The sequence below is a fragment of the Centruroides vittatus genome, unplaced genomic scaffold (genome assembly GCF_030686945.1).
Source record: "Centruroides vittatus isolate TY-2023 unplaced genomic scaffold, ASM3068694v2 contig_370, whole genome shotgun sequence".
NCBI classification, from domain to species: domain Eukaryota; kingdom Metazoa; phylum Arthropoda; class Arachnida; order Scorpiones; family Buthidae; genus Centruroides; species Centruroides vittatus.
Genome location: NW_027122193.1, coordinates 1,301,886 through 1,326,895, shown reverse-complemented (window position 1 = coordinate 1,326,895; position 25,010 = coordinate 1,301,886). Strand labels below are relative to the sequence as shown.

General features: G+C 28.2%; 2 protein-coding genes across 4 annotated transcripts in view; one reads left to right on the top strand and one right to left on the bottom strand.

The window, feature by feature from the left end:
* Positions 1-25,010, bottom strand: part of LOC136975282 (GTPase-activating Rap/Ran-GAP domain-like protein 3) — a 123,348-nt gene continuing 98,338 nt past the window's right edge. The window contains exons 8-29 of one of the 3 annotated variants that reach the window (XM_067270316.1): positions 19,923-19,949; positions 12,785-12,860; positions 12,587-12,685; positions 8,541-8,644; positions 7,726-7,837; positions 6,334-6,379; positions 6,140-6,246; positions 5,948-6,063; positions 5,647-5,751; positions 4,148-4,222; positions 3,972-4,035; positions 3,840-3,890; positions 3,669-3,767; positions 3,478-3,591; positions 2,803-2,966; positions 2,423-2,581; positions 2,258-2,324; positions 2,080-2,160; positions 1,567-1,685; positions 1,374-1,488; positions 1,111-1,292; positions 1-289 (exon numbers count right to left, since the gene is read on the bottom strand). In XM_067270316.1, the coding sequence (XP_067126417.1) occupies positions 44-289; positions 1,111-1,292; positions 1,374-1,488; positions 1,567-1,685; positions 2,080-2,160; positions 2,258-2,324; positions 2,423-2,581; positions 2,803-2,966; positions 3,478-3,591; positions 3,669-3,767; positions 3,840-3,890; positions 3,972-4,035; positions 4,148-4,222; positions 5,647-5,751; positions 5,948-6,063; positions 6,140-6,246; positions 6,334-6,379; positions 7,726-7,837; positions 8,541-8,644; positions 12,587-12,685; positions 12,785-12,860; positions 19,923-19,949 (2,328 nt within the window). In that variant the 3' untranslated portion in view covers positions 1-43. Of the gene's footprint in view, positions 329-1,104; positions 1,293-1,373; positions 1,489-1,566; positions 1,686-2,079; positions 2,161-2,257; positions 2,325-2,422; positions 2,582-2,802; positions 2,967-3,477; positions 3,592-3,668; positions 3,768-3,839; positions 3,891-3,971; positions 4,036-4,147; positions 4,223-5,646; positions 5,752-5,947; positions 6,064-6,139; positions 6,247-6,333; positions 6,380-7,725; positions 7,838-8,540; positions 8,645-12,586; positions 12,686-12,784; positions 12,861-19,922; positions 19,950-25,010 lie in introns of all 3 variants that reach the window. The other 2 variants (XM_067270317.1, XM_067270319.1) reach the window with 2 other exon arrangements.
* On the top strand, positions 16,963-18,716 carry LOC136975323 (tigger transposable element-derived protein 1-like). Its single transcript, XM_067270376.1, has one exon. The coding sequence runs from the start codon at positions 17,028-17,030 to the stop codon at positions 18,714-18,716; it is 1,689 nt and encodes a 562-aa protein (XP_067126477.1). The 5' UTR covers positions 16,963-17,027.

Genomic DNA, 25,010 nt, shown 5'->3' with positions numbered 1-25,010 from the left:
AAGATTAGAGTGAAAATGTAAACCTCATAGTTCTTCAACAAAGTCATTTCACGTCGAAAGTCGTTTCTTCACGAACATCACAAAAGATGTTGGGACTCGGTGGGGGCGACGAACCTAAACTTTTCCCAATACCAGAATCGGAACTCGCAGAATGAGTATGGTCTTTGTTTAGTCCTCTTTTGGGTGACGTCTGGTGATGTAAAACGATGGGGATTTGTGGTATGGGTGAAGAGGTGGCACTTCGACTAGGTCTTTGATCAGCACGCAGTCGATACTCCTTACTGCCGTCCTGAGAGCAGGAACATCAAGTCAGATGATGATTAACCTTCTCGTACAAAAAAACGGAAAAGAAATAAAGAAAACAAATGCAACAGAAAAAAAGGTAAAAAATAAAATAAAATTTCTCTCTTGTTTTACTTTCCCGGCTGTTACGTATACGTAATGAGGGAAAGTATGGAAATCACAGACCTCGTTGAAGGAAAGATGAAGTGACGATTAAGAAACCAAAGTCGACATGGTGGCTTGTACGTGAGGGGTGTTGAGAAGATAGAGGATGTGGTGTGTCAGAATTCGAGAGAGGTAGGACTTAATGAAGATTTTATTTGTTATTAACGCTTGAACTTTCTTATAAAACTCATCCCTACTCTCAAAATTAATCCTTTTGCCATTTTACAGTAATTAAAAATATAAAAAGTTTTTTATGACAAAATCTCGTAACAGATGGCGCCATATGCAATTTTATTTATTCTGCTTAATAATATGCCAGTTTTTACTTTAAAAAAATTACTTTTAACAGCCGGGAAAGTTACGCATCTCGTTGCTGGATTTTTTTAAAAACATATCCCGTTTTTTCTTTTGCTGGATCATTGTTGGTAAAATAATGAGGATTTTCTTTCCAGTGTTTATTATATTATTATATAATAAACTGTATGTGAATTATGTAAAAATTAGTTGAAAATAAACGTTAGAAAATGAAACTAAAACTTTGTTAGAATAAAAGAAAAAATAATATAATAAACACAAGACTTTTTTGTATAATAAAAAATAAAATAGATTCAAAGTAATAATATATCAATATTAAATACAACATAAAAGATGATAAACTCTTACTTGATTGTCTGGGGAAAGGTAATTGACCCCCAACATGGGAGCATTGAGCATAGATGGTGGAGACGGTATGGAGGGAGTAGGGACTCGTCTGACAGGAGGGGTACCACCAGTTAGGCACCCAAATGATATACGATATATTCGGAATGGTTTAGGTGTGTCCATCGCGACGACTGGAGCAGAACCTAGATTTAATATCCATGTTATGTAAGATGTTTATGAAAATACATAAAATTTGAGAGGGAATAAATGTTTTATACTCTTACTATGAGGCGAAGATGGCGGAGATAAACTAGGGTCACGTTCCATTCTATCTACTTTTACGCGTTCTCGCTTAACCTCAAAAAATTCAGGTGCCGTGCTTGTGAAATATATATCATTCTGTAAAATATTTAATTAATAATAATAATTGTTTTTTTTAATTAATTTAAAATTATAAAATGATGATAATCGAATTACCTTTGTTGTGATAAATTTTAATTTAGGCATTGTCATGCTATGCACTAAATTTCCATTAATTACTAATCTGATTTCAATTGTATCCATTGTAAAAGCCAGTACATAAGGAAAGGCACAGACTAAAATAACATAAAAAATTTATTAATGGTTCCTACATTTTATTTATCGTTTTTTATTTAAAAAAAAAGTAACGATTGAATGAACGTGTTTCTGTGAAAGTTAAGAAACATAATAAGGATCGTCAGGATCTAAAACAATTGAAAAGAAAATGGGAAGAAAGTAACAAGATGCTGTGGAACGTGATAGGAGTCAGTGCACACCATTTCATAAATCAAAGAATTCTTTCTACTTCCATTATCCCTTCATCTAGTTAGAGAATTCATGAATAAAATAACGAACTCAAAAATTAATTTTACATTCATTTTTATAGACAAAAGTCTATTCTTTATGCAATTATTCCATTTAAAAATTATTCCTAAGTGATATGTACAGGAAAAAATTCAGAAATCTTACCTACAGATTCTGGTACAGAATTCCATTGGAAGCTAAACTGGGGTGCTTCGTCTTCATTTACCTTCTGTAAGTGCGTCGTATCTTGTTATGTATAAAAATAGTGAAGTTGGCAACCAAAAAAATAAAATAAAATGTGAAATTTAATAATTAATTTAATGAAAATTCTACGATAACTTACGATTATAGGATAGAAGAAGTTCTGCTTCATCATCTTCATACATATCAATTGCATTCACTAAGTGTACCTTGGTGTTAAAAATGTATAATGTCATTCATACTATTTAATATTTAAACAGCTTGAACAAAATAATATTTATAAATAATAAAATATTCAGAAACGTACTCTTGGGCTATCTACAGTATAAAGATGATGCAAATTATTATTTTTCTCATTAATTAAATAAAATTGGTGTCTGTATCCTACACAAATTTGATTATCCGTATTTCCACTCGGCGAATCCACCAATGTTATAATTTGAGGTACTTCAGCAACAGATAATTCCTAAATATTATAAATGTTTTAATAGTATTCAAGTTTATAAGGCTCTATAATTAAATTCATGAGCCTTATGCCATAGAAGAGTTTGGTATTTTGTTAAGAAGACTTTGCTGCTAAAGTAATAAATATATAAAAGTTCTAGAAAGAAATATTTTAATAAAAAAAAAAGGGAAGTAATTCTCAAAAGAGACAGACGTTGAATTTCTTAAATTGAAGTTTCTCACCCTGATAAATTGAAATCCCTCAACAGTGTCTGTATCGGATGAAGAACACCAAGCTGTCCATGCAGCGGAATGGCGCCATTGCATCAACAATAGTTTTTTCCCTATAGCTACAACCATTCGTAGATGACTACAGCCTGGCCTACTAACTGCATATAAATGACAACCTAAGGTATAAAATTATAAGTCCATCACTTGCTTGGCATACACTTCAAAAAAAAAAACTATGAAGAATAATGTATATTTGCGTACATTATATATAAAAATGTTAAAGTTTAATTATATTATACACACACAACAGAAAGCAAGGTATTGTATAAAAAAAAAACTGATATATGCTTGTAAACTTCTTTGACCTTTAAGAAAATATAAGAGTATGCGAGTCATAGGAACAACCAGTAATTTGGAAAAAAACATGTGTGTGTATATATATATATACACTTTTGAAAAATATCTTTGAAAGTTCTCATAAATTGAAAATACGGTTTGTTTGTGCAGATATATAATAATGTAGAAAGCATAATAATTCAAGGAAAAAGAAATAGAATAATTGATTTTGATTTCATTTCCGAAGAGAAAAATGAAAGTAGAATTTAAACAAGATGTAAAATTAATATTTTGGGGAAAGAAACGTACAAAATTCTACTAAATAAATTAAAATTTAATACATAATTTTACCTTTAGTTCTTTCTAATTTGTGATCTTTCAAGTCGTTTTTGCTCTTTGTTGAAGATTCCGATTTCTCGTCTTCGAAATCCGATAATCGAAATACATGAATTCGACTATCTCTTCCTTTTATAATTAAGAAAAAAAATATATATTTTTTAATTATAAAATAAATAAATAAATGTGTAAAAAAAAAAATTAACCTTTCTCAACACGAACAAGAAGAATTCCGTGCGCTTCTGCAACACTTAATTGCTTGACTTGAACAGTTCTATCAATTATTAAACGGTGGCTCATACCTTCTAACGTTATCGAATATTAAAATAAGTAATGTTTATATATCAATTAATTAATAAAAAATTATAATAAATTACCTTCTATCAGAAATACTCCAATTTCAGTGGCTAGAACGACTTTATTATCGTCTGAAAACATTAATTTTATAGCCGTATATTTAAAATATAAATAATAATAGTTACAAAATTTTTATTTAATTATAATTATACCCCAAGAATCGCCACAGATAACTTCATTAGGAAAATCTGGATAGAAGCAATGCGGTTCCCATGGCTGTTAAAAAAAGAAGGCAGAATTTAAAATCGTGCAGTTAATTTCGTATAAAATGTATTTAAATTAAATTATAACTGATTTTAAAATAGAAAAACGAAGACGTTATACTCACCTCTCTCTTAAAAATACTTGTAGTTGCCAAACTAGTGGGTGCATCTCCTTTTACTATGGTATCCAGTTTTAATGCCTGCAAGTGCACCTCATGAATTATGCATTCGATATCAATACATATTTTAAATTAGAAACAAACAGATGTAAAGAATCTCAGTAACATCATAAGAAACAATTCAAATTTCTTAGATTTTGATAAAGGATTAAACTATATAAGGTTTAAAATCATATTGAAAATAAATGAATTTTATATTTTTTTAAAATTATTCCATATCGTACGGATTTAGTTTTGTATATTTATTTATTTCTAGCAAGTAAATATGAAAAGAAAAATTTAGAATAAACATACACAAAATAGAAGCTGAATAAAATCCAATAGAAAACTCAATAGTTTATATTGAATATCACGATGGATCAATATGAAAACATGAATATAAAACCAGATATATTCAAGTATGTTGAATATCGAATTAAATTTAAGAAACCATATTCAACAGTTTGGAAACTGTGCTTATAAAAAGCATACTGATAAAACAATAAAAAAAAAAAAATCAATAATGGGTTAATGTTACCTATGGTTCCAAAATGGCGGCTCGTCTCTGATTCCAGCAAATAGAAGAAAGGAAACAGTGTGGACGCACGTTCTAACCTAACCTAACCTATTCTAATAAATTACCATAATTATTACCAACGAAATTATTAGAATAGGTTAGGTTAGGTTAGAACGTGCGTCCACACTGTTTCCTTTCTTCTATTTGCTGGAATCAGAGACGAGCCGCCATTTTGGAACCATAGGTAACATTAACCAAATAATGTAAATTAATAGTAAATATACGTTCAACAGGAATTTTCTTAAATAAAAATATTGATTTGAAAGTAATCATTATGCAATTTTAATTATAAGAATTGTTTTCTTGGAAAATGTATTAAGTTACACGATAACAAAGTATTAGAAATTTGCTTAGTTTTTAATGTAAAAATATATTATTTAATGTTAATTTTCGTATTCGTATCTCGAAAACAGGTAAATTTTATAAATAATTTCAACAAAAACGATCGAATTTTTATTATTTCTCGAAGTTATTATTCAATAAGATTAAGTTGTTACATAAAAGAGACGAAACTTTCAAGTAATATATTACTATAAATTAATTAAGGTAATGATATAAATGGATTATATTTTAAGTAAATTTAACAATAATTTATAAATCTCTCCAGACAAAACATTAATCTCCCTCTTTTAACGACATTTAACAACCTCGAGAGAATTTTCTGGTTGGCGTAATAAAAATTTTACCACGTAAATTACAATAAAGAAACCACTTGTATAATGATAAAGACATACGATGAAACCAAGAAAAAAGTAACTGATAAGGTAAATTTTATTACGTTTCTCTTCGTCAACTTCACACACATCATATTTTTTTATTTTATAATATAATTATAATCATTTCCTACAATAAATTGAGTTGATAAGTTAAGACATTATCCTATAATTACCTGTCCTATTCTTACAAATTCGACTTGACGTGCTTCTTCCTTTCTTCTTGATCCTTTTGGTGCTTCTGGAAGAACGTCGCTAAAAGCACGACGATTCAACATGTTCTAGAAATTTCATTTTAATTGATTAATAATTAAATTAGAATTATATATATATATATATATATATATATATATATATACATTTTAATCTTATAGAAAAAAAACACAACTTTTTTTAAGGGAATTAATTTAAGTAATAATAGTTTTTCAGTCCACTAGTTTGTAACTATTACATATTATTGTTTAATGTGTTACTTACACTTCGATTTTCTGACATGTGTTCTGCATATAAATCCTTAATTAACATTTCTAAAGTTCGTTCTCTCTTCTGAGCAAATGTTGGAGTGTTAAAGGCAGCTTTTTCTCCATTTATTACTATTAAAAATTGTTTAAATTATATCCATAAAAATCAAATAAAATTAATAATTTATAAGTTAATAATAAAACTAACATTTAACAAGTAAGAAGTCCCGAAATTCTTGATGATTTGTAAAAAAAGGTGGACATGGTAAAGTTGGACCAAATAATGGAACTGATTCTTCTGAATAAACTGATAATCTATTTTTAAAAGATTTTAATGTATTATTATTAATATTATTATTATTATTATTTTATAATAAAAATGATAAAATTGTATTTATTTACCTATAAGAATCATCCTCCCTGCTATAGCTTACAACAGCAAATATATCTTTATATCGAGGATAAGAAAATATAATTCCATTTTATTACACAATTAGAATCTTTCCTTTATTAGAGAGATTAGAAAATAAAATTCTGATAAAGTAAATTAAAAATATAAATTAATTCCTTTGAAGAATAAGGTGTTTACTTACAGGCAGGGCTGGATTTAGATTTGTTGTGGCCCTAAACTGTAACATATAACAGGCCCTTTCCCTTTCCCTCTACATATAAGGCCCTTTCCCTCTACATATAATTTATATTTTGAACTATTCCATATATTTGTATGGAATATTTTAAAATGATTGTAACCAATCCCAGTGCATTGGACTGCATTACACACTTCTCAATTGATCCTTCCTAGTAATTAAAGTTCAAAACAATCCTTTATTTTAATTACATATTACAATTATAATATTACTTGGCATTATATGTAATTGTTATTTTCCTTTTTTATTATTATGTTAAAACTCTAAGGAAGACAAATAACTTCTTATCTTATTTTTACAGAACAAATATTTCCTTTTATTTATCAACATCACAAAATATCTTTTATTAAAAATAAAAAAAAAAAAAGGCAATAACAGAAGATACAGCCACAGTCCTACTATAAAAATCAATATTTATTTATATAATATTATTAGTTCCAGATATAAAAAATATTATTTAAAAAAATGATTTTGATTTATTTTTCTTTATTTTCAGTGAAAAATAAATGGATTTTCTATGTCTTTTAACTTTATATTAGTTATACTTTTAACAATAAATAATCTTTTTATTATAATTCTTTATAAAGTGGAATAACTTTAATGAATTATGATAGATACTAAGAATTTATTATAATTTGCTGTAATAAAATTTTATTTTAATGTCTGTCATAAATTCTGTAAGAAAAAAAAAAAAAAAAAACATTTTCGAAATTAAATGATAGGATTTGAGCAATAAAAGTAAGTTGCTTCTATGATTAATGTATTATTAAATTATAATAATATTGTAAATCTTTCAGTTAAATTTGATAACTACAATAAAAATAATTTATATTTAATTTTTTGTCACTTAAACCCCTATTTTTAAGATTTCCTCTTAAGTTAAAAATCATCCATCAAGTTTCATATTTTCATTTAATATTAAGGAAAACGATGTGTTAATTTAAATATCCAAAGTCATAAAATATGAGGGGGTATAGAAAAAAAGCAAGCGAGTAAAAGTAACACAATTTTCCAACGTGGCGATCGCGATCGCCGAATTATGCTAGAAAACGTTGCTAGAGTGATAAAGGTTGAGGTTTTACATATTTTTTGGCTTAATAATTAATTATTTTAATGTTTCATTTAATAAAACGATAGAAAAGGATACGTGTAAATTGCGACTTGATCATGGAAGGCTTGAAATTTGAAAAATCCTCATTATTCCCATCTAAGAATATGATATTCACTATATCATTTCCAATATGTCTCTTCCTTTCTACCTAAATAAATAAATAAATAAATAATAATATTATTTTCTAAACATATTCTGTGAGGGAGTTCCAAATCAATCTTTTGTAAGAAAATCTTCCCTTTTGAAAGTATTTTACAATTAATTATTAATTAAATTTTGCCTTTTCCTAACCTTAAAAAGATTCAGTTAATGTATTTTAAAGAGAATTTAACAATAGATTGTGTCAAATTTTTAACAGTAAACGAAGCAAATTGTTATCAAAATGCTATATAATCGATGAGTTTAATAAAGTTATTGCATTTATATTACGGAAAGGGACCTGTAGCAGTAGCTTAATGATCCAGTAGATCCCAATAAGCTATCACACGAAAAGGGAGGGATTACCAGTTATTTCCTGGGAGACCTTTGACAAGCAAACAACCCCATTAGGATTTTCAGATGACTTACTCATTCTACAAAGCTGAAACGATTTATTTGCCTCAATGGATGGCTCATAACGACATTATTAATTTTAAACAATGCCGATAAAATAACTTTAATATCAAAGTTTTAATATAAAATTTCAGAGTTTGAAAGTACTTTTCGAGAAAATAAATTGTGTAAACAATCAATTTTTTAAAATGATATTCTTCTTTATAAATTGTAGAATTGCATGCAAATTTGTATGCAAAAATCCCTAATTTTTATGATTAAAACGTAAGGGAAAAATGATATTTTTTTTTTATATTTACCTGCTGACGATTGTCCTTGGAATAAGGCAAAAGTGTCGAAACGTGGAACATAATCTCATGACCTTCATAAATTGTATAGATAGAGTACCTCCCTGTCATATCCCCTGCGATGTAAGAAAACAATTTATTTTATTTATATTTTTTAAAAAAGAGTTTAAAGCTAATAGAATTTAAAAAATTATTATTTTCTATTAATCATTAAAAGAATGCCTCTCTCTCTAATTTATTTTTTTATCATGTGTTATTTTAATGCAAATAAATTAAATTTCAAAAATAAAAATATTGTATTATTTTTAAATAATTAAATAAAAACATTCCCTTCCTCTTACTGTTTACTTTAACTAATTAATTTCTAATTAACGAAGATGATAATTTTATTAATTTCTGTTGAATTGACTTCGTTTTAATCTCCTGTTTTATGATATTTTTCTTTTAAATTTCTAATAAAATCTTAATTTGTAAATATATAATAATAAATATATCTACATTTTGATCATTTCTTAAATACAAATGTAGGTTTTGTTGTTATTTATAATCAATTTAATGTTTTAATGCAAGTATTATGCAGGGATGTTCGAAAGTAGCGCATCAGAGGAATGCTTTCAACCAAAACCCTTCAACCACACGTATCGTACTGTGATTTTCTAAGTTACACATTCATTAATTAAGTAATAATTAATTATACGGTATATTTTAATGCTTATAACACGATTTACACCGTCAATTACATGTTCCTCTGACATCCCCGTATGGTACAAAATACGCGCTATGGAAGCATCCTCCGGTGCCGTATCATCCATCAAAAGGAACCTTTCCATGCGTAAAAAACACACTCAATTGTAATTACGAAATGATTCAAACAATATTTAGTGATATAAAGAGAATATTTTAGTTGATCCACAGAGACTAGTCTTTACACTTGTCTTTTATTATACAGTTTCGGGTTAATTCGAGTCATAGTCAATGCGTTTTAGATTATATAATATATAACTCGGCTATACTTAAATTGAAGTTAAAGTACTGTGGATTCCCTCGAGAAGGATAGAAAAGTTTGAAGGAATAGAAGAGGAAGAGGGGAAAAAAACAAGAAGGTCGGATACTATTAAAACCAGCATCGATATGTAACACAAAGAACTGAAAGAAGATAGAAAACACTGGAGCAGCATTGTTCGCTGGGTCACTAAAAGTAGGAAACGACTGAACGGATAACAGCGAACAAAACACGTACGTGACCGGTATTAATGTCTCGTTTCTATGTTCGGTTATATGATCTATATTTAATACTAAAGGTTTTTTTTTTATTTATGCATAAATATTCTACATTTTGCAATTGTATCACACATTACTGTGCTTGATTCGTATGATGTTAATTGTTCGATAAAATATACTACTTTCATTTGAAATTATGATTTTCAATGACAGTAGCTTAATTAATTGACTTCTGGCGTAAATACACCCTTTTCTTGTTTGAAAATAAGAGTATTAAACAGTATATTTACGATAAGTTTATGTTTCTATGAAATATTTCATTGAATTTTTTCTAAAATTTATAGAATAATATGTTAAATTAGTCTCAGATCTAACGAAATTCAAGTTGCCGGTTGATAAAAGACATCAAGAATTGCCCGTTTTACAATTGGATCGATTTTGACTTATTGTATATTGTACCTCCACGCTAGGAGGGTAGCTTGAAAGAATTAAACTTGAATTAAATACTAAACTTACAAATCAAGTGTTATTCACAGGGGAAAAAATCAGAGATAGAGGGGAAAAAAAGACATTTAAAATGGAAGAAAAACTGAATTTGCGGTTGTAAATTTATGCTAAATATTTGATATTTGCTAAAAATAGTTTTAAAATAATGTAAATTTATGCTAAATACGCTCATCATTCGGGCCAAATTTTCTTAGCACAACCATTAACTTTGTTTTCTTTTATTAAATTACTCATTCGAATAATTCATGAACATTTTTAAGATTAAAATAAACTGATTTTAAACATTCTAAAAACACATCGAATTTAATGCAGTAAGCACAAGTATGATTTTAGAAACAAACGTTTCCTCCAAATCCTATTTATTTAAATGAACAAACAAAATGAGTATTAAATACATTCAATTTTCAAGTAAAAAGCTATAGATTAAATTTGGTTAATGTTACCCTTGGTGCCAAGATGGCGGCTCGTCTCTGATTCCAGCAAGGAACAAATCTAATAATAATGCTTTGGTTGCTAATAATTATGCTAATAAATTAACATAATTATTAGCAACCAAATTATTAGAATAGGTTAGGTTAGAACGTGCGCCCCACTGTTTCCTTGCTGGAATCAGAGACGAGCCGCCATCTTGGCACCAAGGGTAACATCGACCTTAAATTTATTAGTATATAATTTGTAGGTTTATTAACATTTTTTGGAAAATTTTATACAGGGGGTGGCCCAAAACTCGAATATTTTAAGAACGGTCAGAAATGGTTCTGTATATCTGCTTTTATTTTATTATAAATAGTATAAATTACACACACACATATATATATATACACATTTCTTTTATTAATATTTATTCGAATGTTGTTAATAAATTATTCATGAAAATTTAGTTGTTTTTACTTCATTAATTTTAAATTTATAAATAAATAAATCGGCTTCTACAAGAGCGAATATATTTTTAAAGAACTCAATTTTGTGCAAGATTTAATTAGGATCTTTCAATTTGAAAACAAGATTTTATCGGTTTTATTTATTTTTTTTCCATGTAAAAAAACAAAAGATGTCTCATAAATGTTGTATAAATTAAGTAAGAAAACCAAATATCTGTTTCTTTGATTTTAAATTAGATCCACGAAATGCTATGTTGCAATCACTTTTTAATCAAAAATCGTTTTTATGGATTAGGATTTGTTGAATATGGTTCACATCTGACAATAAACACAATGGAAACTCCTCTGCAATCAATAACGTTCACAAAAGAAGTAGACCACAATAAAATTCGCAAAACCAATCGATATATAAAATGATCATCATTAGCCATGTTCTGAAACAGGAAATCAATTCCCACATGTTGATTTCCGATCATTCTAAATGTCTCAAATACATAAAATTTAACGATTCTATTACATGAATTACTTATAAGCAAGGATTATGTTTCAACGAGGAGGATTACGTTACAAAGACTACGTATTAATAGCCTAATCCTCGTTGAGAGTAGACCTCAAGAATTACTCTCTGATAATATAGTGTCCTATCAAGGATTTCTGACAACGATGATCACTCCCTTAAGGATTACTCTCAAACAAAATTATTTCTTTGTACGATTATGATACATTGCAACCATTGTCTTCAACAGAGATTATGCTTTAATGCTTCAATAATAAACATTACACCGCATTCCTCTAAGTATATAGGACTTCAATAAGGATTGAATGGCAGGAATTACTCGTCAACAAGAAGTTTACATCTCAGTGAAAACTACCATCAACAAGGACTACTCTTCAATAACATAGCAAAATAATAATAATAATAATCTTTGATAAATTTTTCTTAAATAAGGATTATTCCTCAATAAGGATTACACTAAGAATTACGAGAAAACACGTCTTTAACAAGCGTTAAATGCAAACAACAATGACATAATTAATAGAAACTGCACCGAAATAAAAGAAATCTTTATTATATTTTAGAATTCCTTAACAAAAATTGCACTTTATTCAAATTCTAAAACATATTCAGATTTAAATTAAATCTAAAAAAACTTGAGAATTTAATGTTTATCTAGCCTCAAGCAAACAATGAAACACAACTCTTAACGAGAAAGAAAAAGATTCTTCTTCAAATAATACGAATTTATAAAATAGACAAAGAAAAATGGTGTTTTCATCTAAAAATATTTTAAAATTTTACATTTCAAATAATAATAAACATAATAAGAATTTTAAGAGCTTTACGAATCAATAAGTAACTTTATTATTGTTATAAATAATACATTTATTAATGCGGTAAGAATATACATATTTAATTGTTAATATCAAAAATTAATCGAGCAAACTCACCTTTAATATCGAGTCCACCCCTAAATTTATCCCATCCTTTAAGTCGGATTTTTTCTCCGAGAAGAAAAATAAAATTTTCGAATTCTCTACTACCAATTTCTGTTAAAATTTTTCATTATTTTAAAATACATTTTTATTGATTTATTATTATTATTATTATTATTATTATTATTTAAAAAAATTTATAATTAGAATTACCGTTACTAAACATTTCATCGTCTGTTGTCTGTCCGGCTTTAGCGTATAAAACTCCAAATTTAAAATTAACAGAACCCTAGAAAATTATTGATATTTATAATTAAAATTACTTAAATATTAATGTATTTTCTTTAAAAAATAGAAGTTATTCTTTAAAATTTTGTACAGAGGATCATATAGATTTCTACCGGTAATTGTAGGAAAATTGAAGAATATTGTAATTCTTCAATTTTCCTACAATTAAAAATGTTGAATATTCTACAATGAATATTCATAAAATGTTGAATATTCTACAATGAATATTCATAAAATGTTGAATATTCTACAATGAATATTCATAAAATGTTGAATATTCTACAATGAATATTCATAAAATGTTGAATATTCTACAATGAATATTCATAAAATGTTGAATATTCTACAATGTATATTCATAAAATGTTGAATATTCTACAATGAATATTCATAAAATGTTGAATATTCTACAATGAATATTCAACGTTTTTATGGCACAATTGTAAGGCCTCGTATGCTTGAATTTCGGGAATTTAATCTTTATACTATGCCCATGATAACGATATTGAATTAGACTAAAAGCGTAGACTATATAATAATAAAAACGTAAACTACGACTAAACATTTAGCAAATATATTTAGAAAATTTAAAATTATAGCCAAAAGGCCTGAAAATTATATTAAATGTGTGCAAAATAATGTTAATTTTTCTGAAAAATACTAAAATAAAGGAGTATTTTTCTGCAATTTTTGAGTATGGTTAAGGATTCCAACAGGGTCATTTGACCCAAACTCCAGAATATTGACTTTTGGAATCATCCATGAATTATACACCACTACTTTTTATATTTTTAAACTGCCATTTCACCCACGTAAGGCACGTACTCTCCCCAAAATTACGTAATGAATATCCTAGATCAACTCCCTTAATTGTACTAAGGAATAATACACAAGCACGGGGTGCATATTATTATTAACCACTTAACCCCTAGATCTCTGTGAACCGAAATAATGAAACACTACGGTGCCACAAAGAGGTAAGAGTTAGAATTAGAAAAAAAACACCATAGAAACATTTTAAACCGATGTATAATTTCCACTATGGAAACATTATTTTGGATAGTACTTTGATGTGTTATAAGAACCGACACGAGTGTTAAATTCTAAACAAATTTACTCAATTCAAAGACAAAGCGTGACTGACATTCCTTTATTTTATTATTAATTAAGTAAATAAATAAAATGTAAATAAAATTTTAAAGTAATTAAACAACCGAGTGAAATTATTAAAGGTAGAATTACCGGTAATTTATTTCTTAAAACTAAATATATGTAATTTTAACACTTTAATTAAAAATATATGTATATTCTTGTTTCATAAATAATTCAGAATTATTTAAATTATATTTTAAAATCCATTTAAAATATTTTTTTCTATTAAAATATATAGTAATAAACTAGATAAAAGTACATTTTAATGGGGAAAAAATTATTTATATTTTTAAAAAGAAACTTTAATACTTTTAAATTAATGATTTCTTTCCTATAAAACGAATTCTTTTCTTCTATTTATGTAAATATGAATAAAGAAAAATACGGAAATAATTGAATATTTATTTATATTCAAGAATATAATATTTTATATAGGATTCTACACGTTTGTATGGTCTTAAAGGGAGAAAAAGACTCCACTAGTCATAAATACCAGGCTCATTACCTTCCTTAGCCAAAAATATTATATAAATATACACGAATAAAATCAATAAACCTTTAAAAATACTCTATACTGTATTACTTTTTATATTATAGAAGGGGCTGTCCATAATTACGTAATGTAGATGAGGGTGGGTATGCGATCGTTACGATGCATTATAAGGGGCGAGGATGGGGGTGGAAGTGTTTACAAAAAAGTTAGCTAATTCTAAGGTCCGAACTGTCGGCTAACAGAATGGTTCGGAAGCGTATAGCAAACCCTATTGTTCGTTACTATTGTTTACGTCATACGTGTAATTAATTACCAAAATTGAATAGCATTAAGGCCCCTAATATACAAAACCTCCCCGAAAACCTGCTAAACCGGAATAAATATTCGGTACCATCATGTTTACACAGGTTTTATAGGAGGGAGGAAGCTTTACTGTACATAAACTCGAATTACGACAGTATTAACAATGGACATTATTCAGCTGCTTTAGTATATTAATTAATTGCTTAATTTAGGTAACTATCGCTAAATTCTCATCAAATTATTTTAATTAAATGATTAAAGATTTGTTTACTTCATTAATAAACTTATTTCCATTAATTTAACAAGTCGATAGATTCGAATTTGATGCAAAAATACATTCGATAGAAGAACTTCTTTTATACGATGGTATATATATTTACGTCATACTTTCTCCTTTTTTTTCGGTAGTGGAGAGTAAAAATGACGTAAAAGTGACGTAAAATTGACGTGAAAGTGTACCAGGTTGATGAAAAGAATGGATTTTTATTGAATTATTGTCGTTTGATGGTGACAGAGGAGCTAATGACACTCGCAGCTGTATCTAATGTATCTGAAAAGCTTAATGTTATCCACTTCAAAATACTTCTGTAAAAAATAAAATAATAAACAAAGACTTAAAAGTAATTATTACGAAGTTGTAAACTTTAAAATAATACGATTTAAATGAAATTGAATGTCGAAAATCAAATTCGATGTAATTAACTTGAGTATTTTATTGATAAAATTCAGTTTAATGTCAACTTTATCGAATTATGGACTACAAAATTACCAAAAATTTCATATTATCGAGTTTAAAATTAGCTTTTTCGAATCATTTAACAGTTACACAATTTAAAAATGGCATATTTAATTCATAAAATAAAATCTATCAACCTTTTAGTTAGTGTTCGTTTGTTACGGTTTATTAAAGGGGGTCGCGATCTACTGGTTGAAAATCTAAAACACTAAATTAATACGTAAAGCATTTTAAATAGTTTCGATAATAAGTTAAAGTATAAGACGAGAAGAGGGGGAATATTTAACATTACTGCTGCTTACATCTTCAAATATTTATTAAATAATAGTGAATTTAATAAAGATTTAAGTATAGTGAATTTAGAACTATAAGGAAGTTAGAGTTCGATTTATTTATTTATTAAAGGTTCGCTTAACGACAGTTTTCCAAGAACCAATTAGGTCATTAAAGTGTACAGTACGACAGACTTCCCGCTTTACGACCCCCTCGTTATGTAAGTAACAAAAATAAAAAGCTTTAACGAATAAATGTTTAAAAATAATACTTTATTTCTATAAAGAATAAAGTACTTTATATGCAAAAGCATTTTTATTTTAATTACCGATCATATTATTTATTTAATAAAACAGAAAGTAAATCCCCCCCGCTTTTACGACCAGTATTAATTACGACTTTACGAAAGATTACATTTAACTTCCTTTTTTTGTGAGCCATTTCTACCCCGATATTACGCAGTAAAAACTGTTTTATTTATTATTTTTTTAATTTTATTTCCAGGAACGTAATCTCAATTTATGACCCCCAGCTTATGGGAAATAGGACAGCTCGCTTAACGACGCTTTTCCAGGAACTAATTAGGTCGTAAAAGAGGAAGCACGCTGTAATATATATATAATATTTGCAGAAATACATTATATAGACTCTCCCCTTTACGACTGATATACATTTCTCTTATGGTTGTACAAAATTCTGTATTTAAGTGCCCCCTTTTTTTGGTGCCATATCTGCAGTTACAGCTGTCATTTCCAAGAACGTAACCTCAATTTATAACACGTGTTGTAGGAAGTTACAGTTTCGATTTACTCCGGCTCGCTTAACGACAGTTTTCCAGGAACCTGCTCTAGTGTCGTAAAAGCGTGCAGCACATCTCCGCTCTACGACCCCCCCTGTTTTTACGACCCAGTTTTTTGATGACTTCAACTGGCTGGCTGTCGCGACTGACTGACAGAGAACCACGTACAACCGAGAGTGAAACATCTTATCTAGTGTTAATGACCGAGTCAACGTTAAAAATTAGTGTTATTACAGTTTACTAAGCTTCAGCTTTTGTCTTCGAATCAATTATTGCAACGGGCTTTGTGACCCGTTGACCCGAGTTGTTGTGCTTAATCACTTTACAGGTGCTGAAGGAAGTCGTCCTGCTTCGTTTGTTACGTTCGATTTTGAATTATTTATAGAGTAGTACACGTGTACGCGCCTTGAAAATGTCTAGAAAGAGGAACAGTGAACCTTGGAATACAAAGTGCATAAAGAGGAGAAAGGCTATAACATTAGAAGAGAAACACGAAATTTTAAGCCTTCACGAATCAGGAATGAAAGTGATGGATCTCGCCTCTACGTTTCACTTGAATCATTCTACTATAAGCACCATCTTAAAGAATAAAAGGAAAATTTTAGAAGAGTTGAAAAGTGCTCGACCAATGCAATCGACTACCATTAGAAAAAGAGAAGGTATAATTCCTGAAGTCGAAAAGGTGTTAATGGTTTGGATTACACATCAGACTAGAACTGCTCAAATGCCTTTAAACCAAGCTACAATTTCGGCAAAAGCGTTATCTATCTTCAATACTCTGAAGACCCAGCGCGGCGAGACATCAAAAGGAGAGACGTTTAGTGCGAGTAAAGGTTGGTTTGATCGTTTTAAGAAAAGAGCTGGCTTACTGAACGTAAAAGTTCAGGAGAAAGCTATAAAAGAATTCCCAGAAAAACTGGCTGAAATTATCGAAGAAGGAGGATACTGTTCACGACAAATTTTTAATGTAGACGAAACAGGATTTTTCTGGAAACGGATGCCTTCAGAAAGTTCTGTTGCAGAAGAAGAAAAATCGAGATCTGGCTTGAAAGAATCACAGGATCGAGTGACATTATTGTTAGGTGCAAATGCAGCAGGAGAGTGTAAATTGAAACCCTTGTTGATCTATCGAACAGTTCCAAAGGGAATAAACAACGAAACGTCACCAGTAATTTGGAAATGGAATGCTAGAGCTTGGTTGACTGCATCAATCTTTAAAGAATGGTTTTATCAGCATTTTGTACCCAAAGTAGAAAAGTATTGTATTGACAATGATCTTCCTTTTAAAGTTCTGCTGCTTTTGAATAATACACCAGGCCATCGATTGATCCTTCAAGATGCTTATCCTAATGTAAGGATAATCTTTTTTCCACCAAATACCAATTTAATTTTTCAACCAATGTATCAAGGTGTTATTGCTTCCTTCAAAGTATATTATCTTCTGCGAACATTTGAAGAAATAATGAAGGCAATCAGTGAAGAACAAAAAGATGGCCTAACGGTCCGACAGTTTTGGCAAAGGTTTACCATTTTAGATGCCACAAAAATCATCGCAGATGCTTGGAACGAAATCAATGAATCAAACCTGAAAGGCGTTTGGAAGAAACTCTGCCCATATTTCGTGGAAAATTTTGAAAGTTTTGAATCTTCTTTAGAAAAGGCCATAACGATTGTAGTTAAAATAGCAAATCGATTGGCGCTAAAAGTTTCTATTGAAGATATCAACGAATTACTAAATTCTCATGATGAAGAGCCTACTATTGAGGAACTTATCGAAATTTCAGAACAAGGAACCATCGAAGACGACGAAAAAGAAGAAGAGGAAACTGCACAGGGAGGAATCGTCATAAAAGACGAAAAAGATACTGCACGAAAAAGAACCATCAAGAAAAATGAAGGGAAAAAAACTGAAGAATCCAATCCTCTTTCTACCTTTACATTACAGAGACTTACAGAAGCTTTTGAAAACATTAACTCGGGTCTGGAAATTTTGAAAACTGATGATCCTAATTGTGAACGAAGTTCAAAAGTTTCAGCCACAGTCAGGAATGCCTTGTTATGCTATAAAAAAATATACCGAGAGAAGAAAAAACTGTTGTAATTCAAATGAATCTAACTGAAGACTTTCATTTTAAGAAATTCTAAACAATAAATTTATAACTGGTTCTTTATCTTATTCGTACTTTTGATATTAGTCCTATATTTCATTTTTATTCTCGTTAATAGTGTTTGCCTTAACTGTTTAATAAGTATGTTTATGGCGCATTTGTATTTCGAAACTTTTGAATTAAATATAAAGAATCAACAAACTAAATAACTAATGTTATTATTTGTGTTTTTGATCCTCGACATAACGAATTAATAGAGATAAGCGTTGATACGATAATATCTAAGAATCCATTGTATTCGATACTGTCACAATCAACTATAAAATGAACTTTATATGAGGTATACACACAAACGACTTATGATAAATACAAGGGAAACAAACACCACACTTTCAAGGAAAGACGTAAGCAATAATTGTGCGCGTAGTATGATATTCTGAAACACTACAGGCTTATTACAAATGAATCATCGGGTTTTAAAGTCCCGTAACTCTAAAGCATTGAGCAAGGTCATCTATGTCAGACATGAAACAAAAGAGAAATTCTCCAAGCAATATAAATTCTGATTAGTAAAAATGTCTTCTATGCATTTTCCAAGACAGTTATTTGGGCCCTTTTTTCATGGAGACGACTGTGACTGATTTGTAGTACCTGGATATGTTGCAACTGTGGTTATTTCTGCAAATTCAAGCAGATTCCAATGACCATCTTCCATTAGGATGGGGTTCCATTTCATTAGCATATTGAGATGCAGCGATACCTGAACACAGAACTCTCATACCGTTGAATTGGGTATTGCAGTACTGATAACGTGGCACTATTCATACTTTACACTGTGATTTTTTTCTGCCGGGCACGGTTTGTGAGCCACCATTGCCCACATCTTTGGCAGAGCTCCAGTACTGCATTACCCGATGCGATGGTGACCATTCAGGAAGACATGCTACAATGCGTGCCAGGAAAACTAGACTATCAATTATTGTTTATTTCAACGTAGTCGAACCTCTGATAACAGTCGCCTGTAAATGGCACCCCTTATTAGAAACGTTTCTTTTCAAATACGCATACGAAATAACCTTTAAATAACGGACAATTTCCGAAAAACTAGCCATTTTTTTATGTTTCTACCTTCTGTTCAGAGTTTTTATTGTGTATATAGTGTATATTAGTGTACAACAAATAAAATATATAAAAATTACCTCTTGCTCTTCTAAAAGCAGCAAATCCTAAAAATATACATATAAATTTATTGATTAGAAAAGTTATTAGAAAATAATTAAAAAATAAAATTTTACAATACTTTTTTAAATATTTAAGTAAATTAAATATAATTGGCTTAAGGCAACGAAAGTAAAACATAAAATTTAATTACAATTTACGATATAATTTATGATCTTTGAATAAATGTAATTAAATATATTAATTAAAATTTTAATGTTATATTAAAGAATGTAATTAGCGTGTCCATTCTTCAATTGTTTATTTTCATTCGACGAAAAATTAAAGTTTAAACTTCATTATAATATATATATTTTTATTTTAAAATATTTTATAAAATTCTATTTTTTATCAACAAACAATGAATTTTTAAAAGCATTCCTTGTCATTTTCTAAAATATTGATAGAACTTTCATTGAGGCAAATATAATAAATAATATTTGAATTGATGAAAAAAAAAATTATTATTATGTTATATTCAAGTAATTTGTATATAAAATTTCTCGGAATGAATTTTTGTAATATATTTTCAAGTGTATTATTTAATTTACATATTTTTGATGAAAATAGATGAATATTTAAATAAAAAAAAAAACACGTTTCTTTGTTGTAAATTCCCTTAAAATGTACCTGATATTATGAAATTATTTATCAATTTGTTTTGTTTTAGATTGGAAAGATTTCTTTATTATTTAAAAATGAAAGATTATTATTATTATTATTATTTTGGTGTTGGTGGAGTGTATCCTACACACAGAACAAGCTATTACACTAGAGACCGCCCTTGCTAATCCGGCTACTCTTTGCACAGAGGGGGTGCCAGATTGCTGAGTGTGTGTAGGACTAATGGCGATGAATGATCGATTCTTTATGGATGCAGGAAGACAAATAACACAGCACGCTGTACGCAACGCTGACAACAAAAATGGAAGTCGAATAAAACAGGAAAACGGGATTTGTGATGTGACTAAAAATTTCATGAAAAAACGAAACAACACAGGCGATCACGAGGGGAGCGAGTATGCTGGATAATTGAGGGGACGGATTAGCAAGAGTGCTGTTCGTGTGTGTGTATCTGTGTTTAAGAATTTCTTGACTACTGTATGTGATGTGTGTTTAGTATACGGTAGTCTTCTGTATTATGCAAAGCCATCGAGAGGAAGGGAAAGTTGGGGAATTTTTCCTTGGCCTGGAGAAAACTTAGGGATCGTAGTGGTTCCTACACCTGTAAATTAACGTTATTTTTACAAAAATAAAATAAAATAAAAGATAAAATCTTTAAGACTGCTTTTCTTTATAAATAAACGAACATTTTACATATTTCATTTATTCCAAAAATGGCAAAAGGGCTTGCTTGCTCTAACTCTGCGGTCTTGATAGCGTGAATTGTGTGTTTTTGTGAAACCCTCGTGTCTATAGACTTTTGTGTAATGTATGTGGTAGCAGGATATTATTATTAGCACTTACTATAATAATTTGTAATTATTATAGTATATATTTATTTATTTATCAGTATAAAGCATTCATGAAGAGGACAATGTTATTTAGTTCATAAAAAGTACATATTTTATATAATTCTAGAATAATATATTTATATAAACTCATTAGACACTAATACTAAAATTACATTTCAAAGCATTTAAAGCACACTAAAGCACTATTAAAACATTATTTTATTCATTAAGAGTATACACATATTTTAAAATGTTTTTTTTTACTAGAAAATAACAGTAAAAAAATATTAAAAAAAATAATAATAGAAGAGAGAGTAAAAATATTGCTTTAAATATTAATTTTTCATACAGAAGAGTTAAGATAATTTTAAAAAAAATTAATCTAAAGGAAAATATACTAAATAAATTGTTTTATATCATAGAAATGAATGAAAACATTAGTAATACTTTCTTTTATATTCAGAAGGAAACAATTTATTTTTCATTGTTGATAGAACAAAATAAAGATAAAAAACAAACAAACAAACATCAATTACTTCAGTTCAATGGTTTATAATTGTTTAAAAGATTTTAATATCCAAAACTACTTTAAAATTATTTTTCTTATATAAAAATAAATAAATATCTAATTTTATCATATTAAAAATTAATCATCATCTGCAATTTTATTAAATGTAATTTATTATAATGTAATTCAGTTAATTTATTAATAAATTATTGATTTATTAATTTAATTTGGATTCAATTTAGTATTTAATTTAGTTAATTAATGGAAAATCAAATCTCCAGAAGTTTTACGCGAGTTTTCAATCTCCAAAAGATCAATTAAGAAAGTGTTTATTTCATTATCAAATTAAACAGAGAACAAATCAATCCCTATCTTTTTATTTCATTCCTACATAAAATATGAGTTTCACTTCCCTCTAATGGCTAATTAAAATTATAAATTTATTATAGTAGTAAATTGAACATTGATAATTTCCCAAATTAAATGAAAAATAAAATATTTATCGAAATTGTAATGGGGGGAGGAAGAATAATAATACAGATTTAAGTGCATCACGTCCAATTCTTTCATATTTTAAGGGTTTTCTATCAATACGAACTTCTCGATATTTTAATTTTAAGCACTTAGTTGGATATAACGTAGAATTATATTAAAAATATTCGATTTAATACGTAATTTTACCTATTAGCCATATATTGTTACATTTATGCAGTCTTAAACCATCGTTTAACGTATCATTCTTTACGTTAAATGATACAGAGACGATCTTAAAACATTCGTCAGTAACTTCACAGATTTTATTTTTGTAATCCTAATTCTAAAATCATCAAGGGAACGAAGTTTTGTTGCATATGGCGTTAGATCAAGCAAGAGAAATGGTCAAACAAGTGACTTTCCTCCATTAATCTGAGTATTCAGAAAAGTAATGAGTAAAAATGCTATTGTTTAAGCATTCAGATAGTATTTATTGCAATTTCTTAACATTTAAACACATTAAGTTATCAAATTATAAAAATTATACAGGGAAATGAGGTGATCTGCCGAAGAGGGTGCTTCTCGTGAGGACTTTTATAAGGAACTGGCTCCTATTTAAGCGTTAGACACAAGAAGAAAACCCGGAAAACTCCACATAAACAGCTGTGGTAAGGTGCGAACCCACGACATAACAGTGTTTCAGTGATTTTATCCACTAGGCAATTACACGAGGTGTAATTTAATAATCTTTATAATCTTAATTTTGAATAATTCTTTTATTTGAGTGCTTATTAAAAATACTTTCTTTATTCAAAATGATTGTGATTAACATACCTAAAGGAAAATAATAAAAAATAAATAATAATTTTGGTTAATTACTGTATAAAAATTGAATTTATGGGTGATTTTAAGTTTATTTTTTCAATATTCAAATAAATTTCTCGTATGCATACGCACTTTCTATAGATATTGTAAATATTTGCACATTTCAATCATAATGATAAGCTTTCCTCTGAGTTTATTTACTTTGTATAAACACAGGAAAATATGAAAAATTAATTTTAAAAACAAAGTTTTAATTAATTTAATTTTTCTCGAGAATAAAGTCAATAATTTATTAAAAATTTATTTTTTAAAAAATCTCATTTTAAAATTTTATTAATTATAGAGTTATATTCGTATCAGTATTTTAAAAAATAAAATTATTATTTACAAATTTTTTGATATTTTCTTGTATAATAAAATATATTATTATTATACGACAGTAGTTCTTGATGTAGTGATTCAAATAACATAACAGACCCTTGTCAAATAGGGATATATGTAAAAATGTGAGGCCCTAAGCTATAGATGCTATGTGAAGCCCTAAGCTGTAGCACTATTTGACAGAGGCTTCTCCTCTGTCAAATAGTGATATATGTAAAAATGTGAGGCCCTAACGTATAGATTTATAACGCGAGGCCCTAAACTGCAGCTTGTTTAATTTAAGTGAAAATGTGGGGATTAGAGACTTCTTTTCTAGGGGGTCGAAATCTTGATAGAAATGTACAAATATTAATTTTAAATATATAATTATGCATTTTTTCTATGACAAACTCCCGTATTGATGAATTCTAACGGGTGAATTTTCTTTCTTATTCGTTCCTAAATGCAAAAATAACGTTCAGATTCAGTTTACGTTGGCTTAGGCATTGATTTGCAGATAATCATTTGTTTCTATACATAAAATTTGCTTAAAGAAAAGTATTGGAAGCAAGGAAATAGAGAAATCCAAAAGTGAAATAGCTGGAGGAAAGAAGTTGCCAGAAAGTCATTGATAAACTCAATAGATAAAGAGAAAGAGGAATATTGCCCGACGACAAGTCATAAGCACACCCAGAGAATAATAGTTTAGCGGAATGAGTATTTGTCATTAACTGTCAGTTGTCATTGCTCCGTATCGGTTTGTGGTATCAAAATTTATGGTTCTGTAACATCTAGCTAACTAACTTATGTTTAATTAATTGAAATCGAATGCTTTGTTTCCTTTGTCCGATGCTAAAATAAGATTTTCTAATTATCTGACAAGAGAAACATGGTTAAATTATTGTTTAATTTTATTTCTAAAGAATATAAAAAATGCAATAACTAATGTGACTGAAGCTAATACATATTTTATTAAATTTTACGTCGAACTAAATAATTTATTTAAATATAAGAAAGCTTCTTATAAATTATTTGAAGAATAAATAAATGCAAATGGATTGAAGATAAGAAAGTTTTCATTAATATTTTAAAAAATCGAAATCGTTTTTAATGGAAATTATTATATTTTTGATGAAAAAACAGTTACAATTCAGATTGATATAAAAAATTCATTTGCCCAAGTTTCCTCGTGAATATAAAACTTTGTAATGGAATTAATGGTTCTTCCATTACCGTCATCACATCCTGTAACGTTGCACTCCTTCAAATTATTACCGTTACTCGATGATAACGATCTAAATTAATTATTTAGAAAAATCTATGTAATAAATGACTCGAGCAGTGAACGAATGCTTAATTTCTACTATAAGAAAAGGCTAAAATTTGCTACTTTAAATCTTGAAATTCATCCTTAGAATATGATTTATTTGTATATTTGTTGAAAACAG

Coding starts and splice junctions, on each gene's coding strand:
- LOC136975323 (XM_067270376.1), top strand. CDS start 17,028: ATGTCTAGAAAGAGGAACAGTGAACCTTGGAATACAAAGTGCATAAAG.